This window comes from Pelobates fuscus, chromosome 12 (genome assembly GCF_036172605.1).
Source record: "Pelobates fuscus isolate aPelFus1 chromosome 12, aPelFus1.pri, whole genome shotgun sequence".
NCBI classification, from domain to species: Eukaryota; Metazoa; Chordata; class Amphibia; order Anura; family Pelobatidae; genus Pelobates; species Pelobates fuscus.
This window is the reverse complement of record NC_086328.1, coordinates 91,039,149-91,061,971: the sequence shown is the minus strand read 5'-3', so window position 1 is coordinate 91,061,971 and position 22,823 is coordinate 91,039,149. Positions and strand designations below refer to the sequence as shown.

Here is a 22,823-nt window from a genome sequence, read left to right as displayed (position 1 = left end):
GTTACGAGTCACAGAGGAGATCTGGTATTCAGCCCAAGACCGAACGCAGACATACTTAGACACATGGACACCATGGTTGGCACGGGTGGGTACAGAGGCATTCCGGACTATGCACTTGACCATGGGGGGAGGAACAGACAATCCCCAGGAGAGGACGCTGGGAGACTAGCGGGACGATCCACACCTGGCCCAAACCGTGATGCCTCACTCCCGCCCCACGTCAAAAGGGGGTGGGGCGCTGTCCGGGGGACCCGGGGGGCGGTGCCTGGGCCGACCCCGCGGGGGTGTGCGGGGAAGGCTAGGCGCCTGCTGGGGTGCGACCACATGCGGAGCCCGGGGCGGCCTGCAGCCCCGCTAGCGAGGGGGGTGGAAGTGCGCCAGTTTTGTGAGCTATAGAGCTAATGAGTTTGGAAGGAGTCGTAGGATACCCCTTAGGTTATCCCCATCAGCACAACCTACACCGCTGGGCAGAACCGAACCATACTAAGGTAGGGGGCCAACACCCCACAACACTGCCATCCAGGACCATAGACACAGGGTCACTGGAGGGCTGCACGTCCTGAAGGGACCCTATACAACAGATGGCCACACGCCTCACTACTGCCTAGAGGCTACAGGGTGGGCAGGGGGAAAAGACAAACAAAACACAACAGTGGGGCATGCAAAACCACCCAACGTAGAAATGGTGCATATTGAATATAACAGAGTACGAAACACCACCGGGTAACACCGGACCTGCGAGTCCATAATACACATGCTATTTACTCAAGAAAGCGACCTGCGAGTCGCCCAGACACGTACGACATCATATGCCTTCCGATGAGTCCACGTTTCTCTTTTACATGTTGCAAAACCAACAAAAACGAAAGGTTCAATAAGAAGATATTTACAAAAAAAAAAAAAAAAAAGAGTACTAAACACCATGTAACACCGGACCTGCGAGTCCACAATACACATACTATTTACTCATGAAAGCGACCTGCGAGTTGCCCAGACACGTACGTCATGACATGCCTTACAATGTATAAGCTTCTGTGAATGACCAGAGGGACCTGCGAGTCCACGTTTCTCTCTTCCATGTTGCAAGTCCAACAAAAATGAAAAGTTTAATAAAAAGATATTTACAAAAAAATAAAAAGATTGACTACCCCAGGACTAGATAGTTTATATAAGGGCCTACATTATACAAAGAAAGTATGACTGGAAGTTCAATCATATAGAGCACGTTTGAGGCATTACATAACCAGACTGTGAACAAGTTTATGCTTTGTTGGAGGATTGATTAAATGTCACACAGGATATTCGTGGCCAGTTGCATTTCCTGTCTGTTGTGTATAGTATAATGGATTTCTTTTTTGGATTAGCTCTGCCCTGAGCTTTATTAACTGAACCAGTCAATAGTTTTCAATCTGTATCAGGGTATATATTCGATCCAATTGTCCTGATCTCATTCTCTACGTCAATGGTGTTGTATTCCCTCAACTGAAAAAAAAACCTTCCAACTGGAGGAGGAATATTTCTGGATATTTTTTGTTGTTGATGGCACAGTGAAATCAGAGGACATTCTGAGATAATGAACACACAAAGAGAATCCAGAATAATCCGACTGTCAGAAACAAAGACTTCTTGGGAGGATCAAGGTAGCTTGGAAGTAGCAGCTGGAAAGCTAGAGGTTATGGAGAAGTTCTTCACTCCTTTGCCCCACTCTGCTTCTTGTAGATTAGCCAAAGAGGAAAGAAAAGAAAGATCAAGCTGGAATGGAATGCAAGATCCATACAATGTAGAATCTTTCTCCTCTTCCTCACCTTCATCGTCTTCATCACAATGGTCATCAGAATCAAACTTTGAGGGCCAAGCAAGATTTTCAGGGTACCATTCTCGTGCTCCCCATTCCCGCTCTTGCAACGATCTCACTGTAGGCAGAATGAGGAAAAATGATTATGAAAAGAGGGATTTGGATGTGAAACAAAAAGCTTCTCTAGATTTGAAGGCACTTGAAAGAGATAATAAAGGCACGTCTTCTACAAGACTCAACAGAGTTGGGTCTTTGAAAAAGAAGAGTCATTCGGAACATGTAAAACATTTGGAGCCTACTGATAACCGGGTAAGAGAAGATAAAAAAATCTTAAAAGATGGGGGTCGACGAGCCAAATCTATGGAAACTCTGGCACAAAAAGAAACAGGGAAAAAACAAGGAAAAGAGAAAACTAAGGTTATTGAGCAGAAGAAACGGTTCTCTCGATTCCTTGATGAAATAACAATACAGGTATTGAGTCCATCAAACCTTAATTCCTTGGGGGTAAAGGAAGGGAAAGCTGCTGGTGCACGAGAGCCATGGAAGAACTCGAGCACAGACAGCTCTGGATCCAGAGGGAAAATAAGCCAGCATACTGCTGCTACAGAGCATCAAGAGTCAAGGAGGAAAGGAAAGGGAAAAGTAGAGACTTCAACTAGACCAAAGGTTGGTGTGGACACACCTAGGTCACGAAGAAGCAGGGAAATGAGTACTAGTCCTGACTCTGCCTCATCCACAGCCTGGAATAGAGTTAGGGTGGACCGAAGTCCTGCCCCATCTGCCTCAAAATCACCACCAAGAAAAAGTAAAGTCTGCGACTCACACAGAGGTTTACAGGGCAGGGAAGTAAAGAGCAAAAGTAGATTTGACCAGATGGAAAGGGAGCGTAATGAAGATTGTGCAACTGGAAAAGTAATAATACAAGGATGGGTAAGCTAAACACACCATAGGATATACGCACTGTCAGGGACGTCACTTCCCTCAACACTGCACTTCCACATAGACATGCTTCAAGTGTAGAAAGTGCATCATAAATTTGTTTTTGTCATTATCATTCCTCAGCAGTGTTCTGGCCAATTCAATAGTCAATTCAATAGTCAAACAGAATTAATTTAGTGCCTGAAACCTTGCTGTGTGTTGTGTTTTTGGCAAAGCTGTGTTGCGTGTTTGGGTCGGGTGACTGTGCCTGTAAGTGAAAATCGTGGATGTACATAGATGACTATGTTGGATGACTGTCTACAGGGGGGGTGAGTGTTTGTGCATATAGAGTGACTGAGTGAGTGAGCTAGTACACCAAAAACATTAACGGATTTATTTAACCAATCATTGTTAACAGGAGTAGTCCCAGAAGATTGGTTGGAAGTTAGCAAATGTTTTGCCCATTCACAAGAAAGGTAGTAGGGGGAGGAGTCAGGCAACTATAGGCCAGTTAGCCTTACTTCAGTAGTGGGTAAAGTAATGGAAACCAGGTTAAAGGATAGGATTGTTGAACATCTAAAATCACATGGATTTCAAGATCAGAGACAACATGGGTTTACTTCAGAGAGATTATGCCTAACTAATCTCATTGATTTTTTTGATTGGGTAACTAAAATAATAGATCAGGGTGGTGCAGTAGACATTGCTTACCTAGATTTCAGTAAGGCTTTTGACACTGTTGCACATAGAAGGCTTATCTATAAATTGCAATCTTTAAGTTTGGATTCCAATGTTGTTGAATGGGTAAGGCAGTGGCTGAGTGACAGGCAACAGAGGGTTGTAGTCAATGGAGTATATTCGAAGCATGTTCTTGTTACCAATGGGGTACCTCAGGGATCTGTACTTGGACCCATTCTCTTTCATATTTTTATAAGTGATATTAAAGTCTTGATGCTAAGGTATGTCTTTTTGCTGATGATACTAAGATATGCAACAGGGTTGATATTCAAGGAGGGATAAGTCAAATGGCAAATGATTTAGGTAAACTAGAAAAATGGTCAGAGTTGTGGCAACTGACATTTAATGTGGATAAGTGCAAGATAATGCATCTTGGACGTAAAAACCCAAGGGCAGAGTATAGAATATTTGATAGAGTCCTAACCTCAACATCTGAGGAAAGGGATTTAGGGGTGATTATTTCAGATGACTTAAAGGTAGGCAGTCATTGTAATAGAGCAGCAGAAAATGCTAGCAGAATGCTTGGTTGTATAGGGAGAGGTATTAGCAGTAGAAAGAGGGAAGTGGCGAGACCTCACTTGGAGTATTGTACACAGTACTGGAGATCGTATCTCCAGAACACTGGTGAGACCTCACTTGGAGTATTGTACGCAGTACTGGAGACCGTATCTCCAGAAGGATATTGATACTTTAGAGAGAGTTCAGGGAAGGGCTACTAAACTGGTTCATGGATTACAGGATAAAACTTATAAGGGAAGGTTAAAAGATCTTAACATGTATAGCTTGGAGGAAAGACGAGATAGGGTGGATATAATAGAAACATATAAATACATAAAGGGGATCAACACAGTAAAGGAGGAGACTATATTTAAAAGAAGAAAAACTACCACAACAAGAGGACATAGTCTTAAATTAGAGGGACAAAGGTTTAAAAATAATATCAGGAAGTATTACTTTACTGAGAGGGTAGTGGGTGCATGGAATAGCCTTCCAGCTGAAGTGGTAGAGGTTAACACAGTAAAGGAGTTTAAGCATGCGTGGGATAGGCATACCTATAAGATAAGGTCAGGGACTAATGAGAGTATTTAGAAAATTGGGCAGACTAGATGGGCATATTCTATGTTTCTATGTGTCTATGAATGTCTATCAGGGGGTGCCTGTGACAGGATGACTGTAGAAGTATATCGGTGGCAGGGTGAAAGTAGCGGTTTAACTCTGGCACGGTGACCATGACAGAGTGAGTGTGGAAAGGCTGTGTATCTGTGTCTATTAACTTGCTTTTTTATTTTTCCCCTCAGGATTCCTATGTTGATAAATCCCCAAACTGGTGAGTTATCCTATGAATCATACTATGATCATTTATTTACAATCATTTCTATGCCTTCCATTACATTGTTCCAGGTGGGTTAGTGATGGTCTATTTGTCGCTTTTCTTTTTACCTCTTCACCTATCTCTGCAAACATCCCTCACCAGGTGTTGGTATAAATTTGACACATATAATTCTGTATTCTTCTCTATATCTCTCTTCCTGGATTTTTATTAGTGAGTTGTCCAATGAAATGACTTCCCAAGCATCAATCATACCCCCTCCAGAGTGGTGGCGAGACATGGGGGAAAATGTCACAGCGTTGCCTTCAGTGAACAATGATAATGTCCCAGACAGTTCCAGAAGGTAAGAAGCTTGGTCTAATTAATAGCAATGTACTTAAAGAGGTAAGGGAACGTGTTAGACAGGGTCAGTTAACCAATGGAACAATGTGCGATCGTGAAAATATTGTGGCTATTGACTAATATGTGACTTGTCGGGAATTCAAAGTAATTTCAAACTGAATTTCAATTTTTAGACCAGTGTAGTTGAATTGGAATAATTCTCCAAGTCAACTTTGTTTTCTGTTCCCTCTAATATTGGAAATTCTGTTTGGCTATTTCCCCTTCATTTTGGAAACTCACAGATGCATTTTGGATATTTCTGCTCCTAAAGATTCCTCAGCAAATAAATTATTACATGAACACTCTAACATTATACATATATTCCTGGTGCCTTTAAATAGAGTTTAATATTATTATTTTTTTCGTTTACAAGGTAAAATAATAACATTAAACTCACTTTTCATCCAGTAGCATCCTGGTTTTGCCATGCTTGCTGCTTTCTCTTCTTCTGAGATTATCTGGATGGATGCTCTTGAGTCAGTCAAATGCTTCTCCATAGAGGTACATTAAGGGCCCTTCTGTGCATGCACGGTAATTGCCCAGCTGTACCAATAGGGTTCTCCTCCAGCGTTATAATGCTTGTCTTTGGTGATTATCAATTGCGTTCTTCGTTGTCATGACACTGAATTTAAAAGGATACATATAATGCCCTATTTGGCACTACTCATTGGGTCACCAATTAAATTTTGCAATAAAACCTGCAAACAAAAAGGTTTTTACATACCTGGAATCCAGTGCCGGGCTAAGCTCCCAGAACTGTCTTCCATGACGTCACCAAGGGCCTTGTGAGCTGCAATCCAATGCTTCTCATAGAGAAGCATTGGATTGGACTGTTTCACAAGTTCATAATGCATGCAAGGCAATGCCGCTACAAGGGAGAAGCTCATTATGCCCGTTTCCAGTATGCACTGACAACGACAATGACAGGCATAATTTTTGCACAGGATTAACATTAGGCAGCCCGGAACTAAGTCCAAGGGGTATAATTAGCTGAAGATGTATCTGCTTGTGCAGCATTTAAAGCAGACACGCAGCACATGCAGACTTGTGCCACAATAACCCCGTTTAAAGCAGACGTGGTCATGGTTGTTAGAGTAACACTTTAAAGTGTTAACATTTTTAAAGTCTTTACTAGGAAGTGCCTCGATCAGAAAGCAATTAGAGCCATTAGAGGCACACTGACTGTATAATATAAATATTGCTGTTTATCAGAACATCTAGGCTCCAAGACCACTGCATTACAGTGGAGTAGGTCTGGTGCTTAAAGTGCCCCTTTAATCATCAAAAAATAAATACCATAACCATACCATACCATAACCATAAAGTTTTTACACTCCCGGTTTGACAAAAACACAACAACTGAAGTAATGCCTGGTCTCCTTCCTAATGATTCATATATACCAAACTGCTTGAACTGCAGTGTAAAATAGTATCATTGTTTTATAGATGACTCCATGACTAGAATAAGGTGTAACACACTGTAGAAAATGGATCAATAACCTATCAGGAAACGGATTTTAAAAAAGTAGTATTGAGCGTGAGCAGATAGGGAGATTTCAGAGCAAAGTGACCTAATTACAGTGACGTGTTTAATGGGTTAGATGGGACTTTTTTGTAGGATGACATTGAGGTACAGAAAACTCTTAATTGGCTAAAGGGTATTTTGTCCAGCAGAACATGATAAAGTAATTGTGGCAAATAGCTCCGTGTATACATTGTTATCCAACAGCCCAATAAATGTACAGATTTGCAGATATTAAAAAAAAAAAATGCCTGAGATACAAAAGACGTTTCTAAATTTTGGCTAACACCGAGCTGTGTTTCAGCTGTAGTTGAGTTTGTGATTTTCCTTTCCAAATTAGTTTTTTTAACCTAAATTTTGCAGTTGGATTTTAAATTTAATATATATTTTTTTTTTTTATAATTCTTCATTTTTTTTTTACATTCTTTATTTTGTTCGTGCAGAGGTTAAACATGTGGATTTGCACTGCCACACTGGTGCAACCAGGTTTGTATTTACACTTAATCACATGGCATAATAGAAAAACATTGCACTCTTTTTTTTTTAAACAGATTAGTAAGCAGGATTATGTCTTAGGTTTTATAAAAACAAAGGTTAACAGTTGCTTGGCTCACAGATAGGCTTCACCTAGTAGTCACAATGAGAGTAACGGTCAGGCTAGGACAATACATTACGGAACTGAGCTACACCTTCCAATCCCAGTATCTGACTATACATGGTTATGCATTTAATTTAGTCTTAAATGTGCTACGCTAGGTGAGTGTAAAATCAAATGAATGTCTATGCTGGAGAACATGTTTACATTAAGTCAGAGAGACTAGCTAGGCTTGGGGGTTAAGGCACAGTAAATCGTAAAGGTGAAAGCATCGTTGAGCCTGGTATGTAGCTTAATGTAATAATGGGAGTTACATGCGCCAATAGTGAGTTGTAACACGCTGCCTTCGATCAGTAATGCAAGCCAGTTATACCACTAGATTCTGTACTACGGGATAAGAACTGCACAACATGCTAGGTCAAATCACCCATTCAGCAATGTTTGGCAAGGGAGCTAAGTAAAATTATAAGTAAATGAGCAGAAACAAAACATAATATATCCTTTCTCAACAATGAATTAAGGGTCTTTTATCAGGTATGGCTCGTTGCTCTGTATCTCCTATGGATAATAGGGAGCTCCGGTTATAGGTTTGGGGTGTCCGGTCAGCCGATCCCCAACATCAGCAGAGGTGGTATAAGTGTAGGGAAGCCCCCTCGCTCCGCCTATACCCTCCAGTTTCACAGCCGCTACCTGCATCCCAGCATGGGGCTCTGCTACCTCTAATCCCCAATTTCATGTCGGGCTCGTCTGCTCACATATTTGATGGGATACTGGTGAGTGATCTGGATGGGACCATCGTGTATCCTGAGTTGGTCTGTGGCTTGGGGAGGGCAGGTTGTGTCTCTCACACACAGCCGTTGCAGTCGCGTTGTTTTGCTTGTCGGCGGGAAGTGGCGCCTGCCGCGCCGCCATTTTCTTGCACACTTCGTTTGGTGAGGAGCTTTTCTGAGGTAAGCGTGGGACGGCAATACCAGTGGTAAGTTTACAGCCGGGTCGCGAGCAGCGGCCTGTCGTTCCTCGAGTTTCCTCCAAAAGGCCTTGAATATTTTGTCCAGCCACTTCAGGGTTTCCAACTCATGTTTAGTGTCGGATGGTCCAGTGAGGGGGGAACAGAGGCCATTGTTCGAAGTTTCTGCCAGTGATGGCGGCGGTGGAGCAGCCGTCTCCCTCGCGCCTATCATGCTAGTAGGCCGCGAGCCATGTTTCGGTTTATTTCACGGGGTATGCTGCATATTTGGTATCGGCTTGTTGATCTCGTTGTGACCGCTCCGTTGGTGACCCCTATAGTGCACTTGGGGTTCGTTGGACGTTATTTCAGGTAAAATTGGCCTCCAGGAGCAGGAGCAGGAGCAGCTCTACCTTGCGTCCGCTCAGCTCAACGGTAAGGCCCCGCCCCCGTATAATTCTTTATTTTTGTTGCGCAAGTAAGTACAAAAACATTGACAAATGCTACAACAGTGTAGTATGTATGAATTTCACATGAATTTTCCCATGCGGTGCCGGACCGGGAGATCGGCCTCCTCCCCCAGCTGGCGCGCACCAGGCCCAATGCTGTGAGGAATGCAGCCAGCGGGCTCCAAGTGGGTCTCAGACCATAATATCGATTCCCAGCCCCCTCGTGGGTCAGGTAGGTCGATTTTGGATTCCATTTGCTGGCTTTGTGTGGCTGCATTAAACCCCTTGTTTGCTGAGGAGCTCTGCTATAGCACGTCTGTCCTCCATGCTAGTCAGGCCCCGCTGCACTAAATTTAATATATTTGATAATGGATGGCTTATGAATCCATGATCAAATATATTAAGTTTAAAATCCAACTGCAAAATGTAGGTTAAAAAAACTAATTTGGGAAAGAAAATCACAAACTCAACTACAGCTGATACACAGCTTGGTTTTAGCCCAAATTTAGAAATCCAGTTTTCTCTTTGCTACAATTCTAGTATAATCAATAAGCCCTAGAGTCACATAGATGTTCCTTGCATGCTTGTTCCTTGCCCCACAATATTTCCCATAATGCTTTGGTTTCTAGATATGTCAGTATGAATGCAGGTAAGGTACACGTTTTTCCCAATGGCAACTTCTTAAAACTTGTGAGCAATCAATCGTAAGTACGTGTATTATTAACCAACCAATCTGTACATTTACCAGCCATTCCGCTGTTCACGTTCTAAATTGAATTTAATTTTTCACAACTCACAAATACATATTCGTTAAATATAGAGATAAGTAAACGTGGTATTAAAAATAGATAGCCGGATCTGCCCCCACCTTCCCCGACTCATCCACCCCGACCAGGTGGGCTTCATCCCCACAAGACAGGCAAGCGACAACACCCGGAGAACATTCGACCTCATTTGGCCTGCACAAACAAGACGCATCCCAACCCTCATACTTTCCCTTGACGCCGAAAAGGCTTTCGACAGACTGCTCTGGCAGGGCCGCCATCAGGGGGTGACAACCATGACGGTTGTCACGGGCCCGGCGGCCCTGGGGGGCCCGGACTGCTCTGGCAGTCCCGGGCCCCACTTTCCCTCCCTGCACACATAGATAGCGGATATCGCTATCTATGTGTGCAGGCGCGGGCCCCCGCCCCGGCTTCCCTGTTACCGAAGAGGGGGCCCAGGCAGCACACAGCCTCTTCTCTTCTCCTCTCTGCGAATAAATCTCGCGAGACCCGGTTGCCATGGCAACGCTCCGCGGGTCTCGCGAGATTTGTTGGAGGAGAGAAGAGAAGAAGCTGTGTGCTGCCTGGGCCCCCTCTGCGGTAACAGGGAACCCAGGGGGCCCCACCATGCCACCGGACCACCAGGGATGGAATCTCCCCCCTCCCTGGACAAAGGTAAGCAGGGAGGGGGGAGAAACTATTTAATTAAATGTAATTTATTTTTTTTAAATATGTTAAAATGCCCCTTCCTCCCTCTCCCCCTCCCCCCAGATTGCACATTTACACACACACACACTACATACACTTACACAACACACACACACTACATTCACTGACACAACACACACACACTACATTCACTGACACAACACACACACTGCATACACTGACACAACACACACTACATACACTGACACAACACACACACTGCATACACTGACACAACACACACACACTACATACACTGACACAACACACACACACTACATACACTAACACAACACACACACTACATACACTAACACAACACACACACTACATACACTGACACAACACACACACTGCATACACTGACACAACACACACACTACATACACTGACACAACACACACACTGCATACACTGACACAACACACACACTGCATACACTGACACAACACACACACACTACATACACTGACACAACACACACACTACATACACTGACACAACACACACACTACATACACTGACACAACACACACACTGCATACACTGCCACAACACACACACACACACACTAACACAACACACACACTGCATACACTGACACAACACACACACACACACACACACACACACTGTATACACTAACACAACACACACACTACATACTGACACAACACACACACTAACACAACACACACACTACATACACTGACACAACACACACACTGCATACACCAACACAACACACTCTGCATACACTGACACAACACACAGACACTGCATATATTAACACAACACACACTGCATACACTAACACACTCTGCATACACCAACACAACACACACTGCATACACTGACACAACACACACTGCATACACTAATACAACACACACACTGCATACACTAACACACACACTGCATACATTAACACAACACACACACTGCATACACTATACTGACACACACTCTGCATTCGCTACACATTAACACACTCTGCATTCACTACACTAACACACACTCTGCATCCGCTACACACTAACACACTCTCTGCATTCACTACACATTAACACTCTGCATTCACTACACTAACACACACTCTGCATCCACTACACACTAACACACACTCTGCATTCACTACACATTAACACTCTGCATTCACTACACTAACACACACTCTGCATCCACTACACACTAACACACTCTCTGCATTCACTACACATTAACACACTCTCTGCATTCACTACACTAACACACTCTCTGCATTCACTACACATTAACATACACTCTGCATTCACTACAAATTTACACACACTACATTCATTACACTGACACACTCTGCATTCACTACACCCTAACACACACTCTGCATTTATTACACACTAACACACACTCTGCATTTATTACACACTAACACACACTCTGCATTCACTAAACTATGCACACACTCTGGATTCACTATACTGACACACACTCTGCATTCACTACACTAACATACACTCTGCATCAACTGTACACACAGCATCCGCTACACAAACATCCTGTATTCACAGTACACACACTACATCCACCACAAATTGAAACACTCTGCATTCACTATACACAGACACTGTGTCTAATACACACACTACATCCACTACAGACACTGCATCCACTAAACACATTTCATCTAGTACATACAAACACTACATCCACTACACAAACACACACTACATCACTGTACACACACTACATCCACTACTCAAACACTCTCTGCATTCACTACACATTAACACTCTGCATTCACTACACTAACACACACTCTGCATCCGCTACACACTAACACACCCTCTGCATTCACTACACATTAACACACTGCATTCACTACACTAACACACACTCTGCATCCGCTACACACTAACACACTCTCTGCATTCACTACACATTTACACACACTCTGCATTCACTACACATTTACACACACTCTGCATTCACTACACATTTACACACACTCTGCATTCACTACACATTTACACACACTCTGCATTCACTACACATTTACACACACTCTGCATTCACTGCACTAACACACACTACATTCATTACACTGACACACTCTGCGTTCACTACACACTAACACACACTCTGCATTCATTACACACTAACACACACTCTGCATTCACTAAACTATGCACACACTCTGGATTCACTATACTGACACAAACTCTGCATTAACTGTACACACAGCATCCACTACACAAACATCCTGTATTCACAGTACACACACTACATCCACCACAAATTGAAACACTCTGCATTCACTATACACAGACACTGCGTCTAATACACACACTACATCCACTACAGACACTGCATCCACTAAACACATTTCATCTAGTACATACAAACACTACATCCACTACACAAACACACACTACATCACTGTACACACACTACATCCACTACTCAAACATACTCTGTGTTCACTATACACACTGCATCCGCTACACAAACACACTCTGCATTCACTGCACAAACAGTATCTAATACACACAAACACTACATCCATTACACACATTCTAATTCACTTCCACTATACACACCACATTCAGTCCCGCATCATTGTCAGCGGACTAGGTAGGGCGTGGGCGGGCCCGGGAGGGAGGGGGCGGGGGGGGGGCCCAGACCTTGTGCTTTGTCAGGGGCCCCAAAATTTCTGATGGCAGCCCTGTGCTCTGGCCCTACCTGTTCGCCACACTCGAAAAATTTAGCTTCCCCGCGGGCTTCATAGGTGCACTAAAAATCCTATACGCTACACCACAGGCTAACCTCTTACTGCCACTTACACAACCCCCGGCTTTCACGATACATAATGGCACAGCCTTGGCGTGCCGCGCCAAGGCTGTCCCCTATCCCCAATCCTATTCGCCCTATCCCTAGAACCGCTTCTCCAAAACCTGAGACACAACCCAGACATAAAAGGCCTTAAAATCAGAGAAGAAGAATACAAAACAGCAGCGTACGCAGACGACCTGCTTATAACAATCACGGAACCAACCGACTCCCTACCCCCGCTCCTACAGGCCTTAGAAGACTATACCCACATATCTGGGTACAAACTCAACATCGAAAAAAAAAAGCTCTACCCCTACACATAGACGCCCACACACTAGAAACGCTCCAACGACAGTACCCCTTCAGGCTAGACACCATCCAAATACAATACCTGGGAGTCAACTTACCGGCGGATTTAACACAATGCTACACACTTAACTACACGCCGACCATACACAAACTCACCCGAGACATACAAACATGGCAAAATATGCAGATTTCATGGCTGGGCAGGCTGGCCTCGGTCAAAATGAATATCCTGCCCAGACTATTATACCTATTTCAAGCGCTGCCAATCCCCATCTCGGTACCGGACTTCAAAAAGCTACAGACCTCTATCGATCAGTTCATATGGTCCAACAGGCGCACACGGATAAAGAGGCAAACCCTGTACGTCCCCAACAGAGCAGGGGGACTGGGCCTACCACACCTCACCAATTATTATCAGGCAGCACAAATCGCGCAAGCCCAAAACCTGCACGCCCCACACGGGGTCAAACGATGGGTAGACCTGGAACACGACACGTTCGGGAGCGACTTCCCCTCCCTATATATTTGGCTACCAAAGGAGGCCAGACCACCCATGCCCAGGACGACCCCAGCTGTAACTAACACCATCAAAGTTTGGGATAAGGTAGTACACAAAAGTGGCCTTATAAACCCATTATCCCCACTAACTCCATTGCTCCGTAACACACAATTCCCGCCAGGGATGACACCCAGAGACTTCTCACGATATGAGGATAACAACCTCACACGCATTTACCGCTTCTTCAACGGTAACCACTTGATACCGTTCACGGACCTACCACAAACAACACCCTTCAGAACTTACGACCACTTTAGATATATCCAAATCAGAAGCTTTCTTGACTCACCGGCAATCAAACAAGCAAGCAACTCCACACTAACCCCCTTTGAGAAACAATGCATGCATGCACCAATCCAGAGGGGCCAAATCTCCACGCTTTATTCCCACATTATCCAGAACATAAAAGAGGGCACCCTATCCTACGTGTCGGCTTGGGAGAGGGACCTAGGACCAGCAGAGGACCCATCAGACTGGGTAGATATCTGGGAGGCCACAGCCACAATCTCTATATGCGTCACCCACAAAGAACAGGCATACAAAACACTAATGAGATGGTACCTCACCCCCCTGAGACTCAAACAGATGGGCAGATTGGAATCAGATGCATGCTGGAAAGGCTGCGGCAACAAGGGGACTTACCTCCACCTATGGTGGGAGTGCACCCCCATAACACGGATCTGGCAACAGATCGCAGCCCTGGTCTCCGACATCCTACACACAGATATCCCACTCAACCCATGGATATGGCTACTATTCAAACCACACGCAGACATTCCCAGAGCACAGAATAAGCTAGTAGCTAAGATAGCCCTAGCAACCAGACGGGCAATAGCAGAAAAATGGGGCAGCCCAGACATACCGACCATGGAGACCATCAAGAGGAAAATTACAGATGCAATAAAAATGGACGAACTGTCCGCGATGGTACATGATACGACAACACAATTCCATAAAATATGGGACCCATGGTTCGACGAATTTCCAATCCCTGCATAATAGGGCGAAACCCCACTCACTCAACAACAGGCGCACCACACCAGGAGACAAACACCAAACACCATCGACCCCCGACTGGGGAACACCCCCCCCCCCCCCCCCCCCCTTGTGTTTTTTTTTGTTTTTTTTTCTCCTCCTCTCTCTTCTCTCTCTCTCTCTAACCCCCTCTGTGCCCCCCGCCTACCTCCACCCCCACCCCTGCCCCCCACCCTACCCATATACCAGAACTCCCAATACCAATGTCAAAGGCCTCACGGTCGGCAGCCACCAGCAAGCAAACACAATGCAACGAGGACCGCAACAGCACAGACCTAGAACCCACGACGGACTACGACTATTGACTAGACGCCCCCACAAATCCAAAGAACACCTAGAAAACAACCCACAATCAGACCGAACAGACAGACTCCCAACACACCAGGAGACCTCAGACTCTAACATTACCCCACCCCCTCCCTCAACCGACCAGACCCCTCGACGCAACCACCAAGTTCCCCCCTACCCGTTAAGACAGGAAACTGATGCACAACAGTCAATATATTGAATTTCTGCAATTACTGTATTCTCTGGAAAGCTAACAGTATAATACTTGTGATATTGTAACAACAGAACGACTTCTGAGAACTAATGTAAACAGAGATCGATTGTATGATTGTATCTTTCTCAATGCATCAATAAAAATAAAGAATTATAAAAAAAAAATAGATAGAAGTGTACCAACGCAAAAAGAGAAAACCAAAATGAAATATTTCAAACCACCAATCACAATCGACATACACAAAATAATTTGTGCCTCCAAAAATATTTTAAAAATACTTAAATAATACGGTACAATGTCTTATGAGACAGGTGCTTTCTTTATTCCATATGTATTCACATAGAACTCTAAATATATAAAATGGAAACAAAACAAAACATAGTGTAAGAGTCACAATAATTTGACAAAAAATATTGACTGCAAATGCCACACTCACAGAAAAGAGACAATTCTGGGCTCTCAGTAACAGTGATGAATCCAATACAAGGGTTGTCTTCCAGCCAGGCAGATGGTTTCAGTCTTAGAATTAGAGAGAGAGACAATATATGATAGTGCAGAATTTACTAAATAGAGCTAACAATTACCAAGTCACATTATTCTGAGCCAACCAGTGGGCTCTACCATATACACACTTAAGTTTGTTTTATTTCCAGATTAGAGATTCTATATATTTGGATTCTATTTGAATACCCCTGAATTAAGAAATATGTTCAATAATATTCAAAATTCTGGGTAGTGACATTTCCTCTTTCAGCAGCAAAGCGACCGCATGACTTGTCATATTTAATTTGTCAATTCCTGTGATTCTCTCCCCCAGGACTAAGGAAAGCTTTCCTGGTAGCAAATCGATTTACGGACAACAAGAGAGTAAATGTCATCCTGATGTAAGTTTTTGCATCAATATAACCATATTTGAGCTGAAGTAACTTATCTTGTAGTTAGTCTGATCCTTTTTGAGTTTGTGCTATATTTTATATATCATCATATGCATCTATGCCAACTAGAGATGTCCCGAACAGTTCGCCGGCGAACATAGCTTGTTCGCGGTTGCCGCGGCGGGCGAACATATGCGATGTTCAGTCCGCCCCCTATTCGTAATGAAGGTGGGAGGTTCTGGGAGGGAGGGTCTGCTGCTGATTGGCTGGAATGTGTCTGCTGACTGTGAGGTACAGGGTCAAAGTTTACTCAATGATGACGAATAGGGGGCGGACCGAGCATCGCATATGTTTGCCTGCCGCAGCGACCGCGAACAAACTATGTTCGCCGGCGAACAGTTCCCGGCGAACTGTTCGGGACATCTCTAATTGCCAACTCCTGAAAACCAACATGACATTTCGTATAAAATCACCTTCCTCTCCTACGCTGCAGATCTTTTTTTTTTTTTTCTAATGAAATATGTCTGACCTTTACCCTCATAGTCTTTTTTTCTACTTTATATGAACCCTAGTTACAAGTATACACAATAACTGTTGTTTAATATCTGCTCATAGGTAACCGTGCAATGCTGCATCTTTTTACATATTCTCACCCCCTAAAAGGAATTATCTAACACTACATTGAGCCTTAGTTTTTATAACGTTTTATGTCATTCTTATCTGTACAAAGTACAAAACACTTTCTGATTTTTATTAGCCGAAAGATAAACACATACTTATCTTTCTTTGCTCCATTTCCTATGTTTCTTCATGTCTACTTAGACTCAAAATGAGAAATCGGAGACCGACAAGGATTGTCTGAACAAGAAGATCACAGAGCTCCTTGACCATCTAGTACGGGCCCAAAGCACTATCTGCGCCCTAGAGAAACTCAACGTAAGATCCACATAATATCCCCTCAGAACCTCTTTTGGTTTTTCGAGATGTCCTCCCTTTAATCCTGTTTCTCACCCAAAACCCAAAACGGATTCTAGCTTGTGTTGGGACAATTTACTTTGTATATATTGTGTAGACAATTAAAAATCAGGTTAGGATTTAATTATCTAGTTCCATTAAACACTGCCTGAATATTATGGAGTGGCAAGCTGGATAGCTGTTTCGAAATAATGAAACTATCATGAGACACTATATGTGCGTTTTTTGGTTTTTTTTATAGCCAACTTAGATAGTGACGTGGAACCATTTGAACCCATACAGAACTTTGCCAGATAACTGAGATCCCATCATTTTAATGTCAAATCTGAAAACAAGAGGTGGGAGTCTGGGTTTATAAACTACAATCTCCTTGTTGTTATTGCATCCCTTTTTTTTTGATGATTTTCTTTTTTATGTTACACCTTAGGAAGGCAGACCAGTGATGCTTCTTATTGTATTCATAGAGACTTTGTGTAATTTTACTGGCCTAGCTAAATCAACAGTATTTACAGTTGGCAGGTCCCTTATTTTTAATTTTCTTATCATAAAATAAACATAGTCCACAATAAAATGAAAGTGTAAATATATGGCATATAAAACATCTCTCCCGGTGTTTGCTACATTTTTGATTGAAAAATACTTAAAACAAACACTTTTCATGGTGCAACTTACTAAGGAAAAATGGACAAAACCATTAATAAAGTATAATATGTTGAGAACTTGGATACGGAAATATCCGCAATTCCAATGTTCGTCTAAAAACCATAATAAAGAGTATGTTTTGGCATCTTACAGAAAGAGGTGAATTAAGAGAAAGAAGAAATTAGATAAGAGTTAGAGAAACTGTTGCTTGCTATTTTCCAGGTATCCTCCTTGCTTCACCATCTTCCACCAGATATGTTGGAGTCTGTGAAGGCTTCGCCTCTACCACTTGATGTTAGCAGCCAGACTGAAGGCTTGAAGGACCCCAATACATCAACTGGCATCTCTGCCGAAACTCATTTCCCAGATACTGAAGGTGGTGATTCAACGTATACTACAACAAACAATATGGATAAAGCATCCGTACTACCACGGCCCACTGCTTTTACCCCATGGAGTCCTAAAAAGCAGAAATCTTTCCCTGCTCTTCACACATTATATACTTCTACTGAGAGCGAGTGCAGCTTAGAAGATTTCCTTCCTACATGCAAATTTCTCTGCCCTCGATTCCCGAACCTGGGAGAAAGTTTTTCTGATGAGAGAAAGGATGGAGGAAGCTTGGATGTAAGATTGGTTTGCTTCAGTTAATGTTGGCTAGAAAGAGAGTTTTGTGAGGGCAAAAGAACGAAAGGTTTGAAAGCATGACTGATACAGAATTAAGAAAAGTCATCATCTCGCACAGTGGTTCTTAATCCCATGGATAGGACCCAAACTTGGATCTGCAAGTTATTTTACTTTTGGTTGAAATAGACATGTCTCACTTAACTGCCTGCAATACAAAGGTGACTGTATTAGCTCTTTCTTCCTGAGAGACTGGGAAGAAAAAGTGTCTGTAGAATTATTTTTAATTTAATTGTGAAGACCCAAATCCACCTGGTATGCACAATGAGCAGCTCTGCCAATGGCCACAAGCAATTGTAGGAAAAAAAGTCCAGCAAAATCCCAACTTCAATAAGATGATCCTTTATTTAAAGTGCCAGATGAATGGGTGACAAACAAGGCCTTTTAACAATGGAGATTTGATAAAGGCGTTGTTTGGCTAAAACGTCAAGCATTCATTTGGCACCTTAAAGAAAGGATCACCTTTTTGAAGTTGTTTTTTGAAGACTAGGTCAAAGAGGTAATTTTTGCATATAAAGTGTTTATTAACATTTTCATTTGGTTGTCAGCCTAATGGCATTTATGTAATTAAGGCCCCTGTCGACAAAAGGTTAAAGGTGCATGCTATGCAACATAGCAACTACAGTACACGATACAGTTGCTTGTGGGATATCTTGGGTTTGCGTCAACTTACCGAAAAAAGGTTTGACACAGAAATGGGGACAGCTCCAAGGTTTGCTGGCACCATGAATGACCACTACAGTGCCCCTTTAAGAACTACTGTCCTATCACTTCAGATACCTCAAATTACAGCTGGCATTGTCCACAGACAAAAGTACTGTCTCGGGATAATGGAGACTGCATCCAATCACAGCTGGAATGCTAAAGCTTGACTGACATATGTGAGAAGATGAATGGAATAATGTGTTTGTGACAAAATGAAGATATATGTAGCATAGGTATAAGAAGATAAAACAATAGAGGGAATTAATTCAAACACGTGAAGAAAGAGATGGAGTTTAATATTGTAGATGCATTATGTTAAATGGCAGAGCTATGCATGTTGACACATGCAATGTATTGCAAATGTAGTTAAATACAGCATATGATAAGTACATGAGAGATAGATTCTGGTCACTCAACTGAGTGGGAGGGTTGAAAGATATTTAAAGGAACACTCCAAACACCATATCCACTGCAGGACTGTCCTGGTACTTTCCAATGTAATAAGTCAAACTGGGTTCAGGGTTTGGCTCAGGAGATCTAATGGAAGCTCCAACACAGGAGGTTATAGTTCTCCTGAGAGGAGGTGGAGAGTGGTGTCTAAAGCAACTCAGGTAAAAAGTCAAATAGTTCATAAGGAACAGCTAGCTCTTAAAGTTTTTGTATTCTAAAACAGGAACTTGTATTTAGAATTTCATTTAGAAAATTATAACTATTTTTTCTCTCTCCCTAGGCTGCTGAAACCACTGCAGAAAAGAGGATATCTGTGTCTACAAAATCAACTTTGCCATTCCAGAACCTTCTTCCCACTCACCGTCTTCCACACCATAAAAATCACATCAGGCCCAGTAGCTCTGAAAGCTCTGGGGATGACCTTCATTTTAGTTGTGCTCAGATTCCATCTCAGGATGCTGCTTTGGACTACCTATCTGCTCAAAACATACTAGACACACTTTTAGGTTTGACCTCATCCCCCGAACAATTTCCTTTTACCCATATCAAAAACATAGGGGCAATATCCATTCCTGATCTTCCATCAATTAGTCATACTACACGAGCTGACTTCCAATTTTCAAAGGATTTTGACTTTCCAAAACTAAATTCTAAACAACCATTCCATCCTTCAGTAAATGAAGGCAACTTACACAGTTCTGAAATAAGTTCTCCTAATAGTTCGATGAATTCCATGCTTCGACCTAAAGATGATCCAGGTCATAGACTCCAGCAAAGTGACTATACTGTACCCCCACTTCCATCCAAAAGGTCCTCACTTCCAAAGGGATTTGGAAGTAATTTCCTAAATCCTGCAGAGGAAACTCGGTATTGTCCTGCAGGAAAACAAGAAGGCTCAGCTCATCACAAATCAGATTGCCATAGATCACCAAATTCTGTCTGTACCCAAATACCTGGGCACGTGTCAGATCATCTCAATACCCATTGTGCACCAAGTGGTATACGAAGTCCAGCAGCAAGTGGACCAATTGCAAGTAGCAGGGAGAGTCATACCTTTTCTAAAACTCACAAGTTAGAAGGAGGCTTAGAAAGGAAACCTCGGAAAGAGAGAACAGTTCACTTCCAGACACTGAACAGTGAGGGGCAAACCAGAGACGGACAGTTAACACTAAAGTCCAAGTTTATGACTACTGTGGTTGGAAATCAGGAATTTGGAGATAGTGCTTCATTGGATTCAACCCTACTTTGAAGAGTGTCTCATCAGAAATAAATATGGAACTTTCAAGCTGTAATAAAAAAAAACAAAAAAAAAAACAACAACATCCAAAGAAAACTAAGAAGAATAAAATTATAACACTGAAATCTTCAGATTGGTATGCCTCTATCGCAACATATGATGACATTTGTAATTATACGTGCCAACTGAAGTTGAGTTCAGGGCCTATATATACATACAACTTTCTATGGAGCAGGTTGTTCATAAATATTATGCAGATTTTTGTGATCATTATTAGAAACTTGAATTTTACTATAAGCAGATTGAAATGTATTAAACGTTTGGATTTTTATTCACTCTTCTATATGACGAAGCATAAAATGTCAGCTCACCGTGGACAGTAAACCATAAACACTATGTGGATTTTTGTGTCAGTGATATTTAGTACGTCAAATAGAAAGGCAACATTTGAGCATTCCAAGGATTTTGTTGACGTGGTAGCTGTGTTCTGTATGCTATAGGTTTATTGTTAGTGTTACTAAATTATTTGTTGACTAAGGAGTCACAAAATCTGAATATGCATGCTATTTTCAAAAAAAAATTATCTTGTTAATTCCAAATTAAAGGTTACATTTACATACACGCATTGACCCATAACGTCTATATTTACTCTAACCATCCCTTTAATGACATACCTTTAGGATCAAAAATTAGAAAAGACAATATGCAAAGAAATTTGTATTCATATTGGATAATGTATAACACAATATGTAAAAGTAACAGTAAAATCTTAACACAACCTTAGACCAGTATGGTTGTCATTGTTTTATGCAGTCACTTCTTTCTCCTAAATATCGTGATGTCTGGAAAATAAAATAAAATGTACAAATCCACACTGCAATTCCCAAGTGGAGCTCCTCCATCTTGATTCAATCATTTTTATAAGATCTGCCCTTTAATGTCATTAAATATAGTACGGTCGGGGATAAGGAGAAAAATAAACAATAATTTTCACCTCCTAGAATACACTTTGTGCCCTGACTGTGCCAGGGGAGAACAGGATTGTGATGTCATTTGCTAAATACGTTATATACACTTTAAATGACATTCTAACTATTAAAATGGTTGTTACTATTTGTTTTTTGTTTTTTTTTTTTATGTCAATCTTTCTTTTATTAGAGGCAAATAAGATGGGATACAGAAGAGAAATTGGGGGAAACGGTCAAATGAATTACAATATAGGGTCAGTACAGCAAGATTAAATGACATTTCCTGAATTGCGGTGCCTCAATTTTTAAATTTTTGTCGTTAAAACCTTAGTTAGGAAATACAGGCTAAGGATCATAAGATCCGGTAGGTAACATGCTAACATATTAGAGGTCCTACAGTTGATTTCACATGTGTAGACGAGAGGCTCACAGTTTAAGTATAATAGGAACAGGATAATGTTACATGCGAATAATACACTCTGTTTAAGTGAATAAGCTTTGTATAGAATAAAGAAGCAGGTTCAATAATTCCCTGATGCATAGGTTTAGGTCAAACAGTAGGAGTGCGCTAACACAATAAACGATGTAGGGTCAGAGATTACAGGCTACTAATTAAACAGGGTTGAGCTAGTTGTTTTTTTTTTTAGTATATACACCCTTCTATATATATATGAGTGTGTGAAGATTGGATTAGCCATATTAGTCCAGTAGACAAGATGCCAAACTACCAGATTATTGCAGTATTAGGATCAGGTCTGAAGCAATACTGCAAGATTGGAAAACTCCTGAAAGCTTGTCTTTGAAATGTTATGTTAGTCCAATAAAAAAAGGTATCATTGGATACTGCAATACTCTGAGATTTTGGCATCTTATATATATTTATGCCATTTTTTTTGGTATATACACCCTTCTGTATATATACCTAAAT

The 22,823-nt window shown here is 42.0% G+C and overlaps 1 protein-coding gene across 1 annotated transcript; it reads left to right on the top strand.

Annotated features, from left to right (window-relative positions):
* Positions 1-1,563: 1,563 nt before the first annotated feature.
* On the top strand, positions 1,564-21,710 carry LOC134579100 (uncharacterized). Its single transcript, XM_063438264.1, has 7 exons — positions 1,564-2,725; positions 4,750-4,778; positions 4,996-5,124; positions 16,180-16,246; positions 17,060-17,173; positions 18,077-18,478; positions 19,971-21,710. Exons 1-7 carry the CDS (start codon positions 1,574-1,576, stop codon positions 20,937-20,939), a joined length of 2,862 nt encoding a protein of 953 aa, XP_063294334.1. The 5' UTR covers positions 1,564-1,573; the 3' UTR covers positions 20,940-21,710.
* Positions 21,711-22,823: the final 1,113 nt, after the last annotated feature.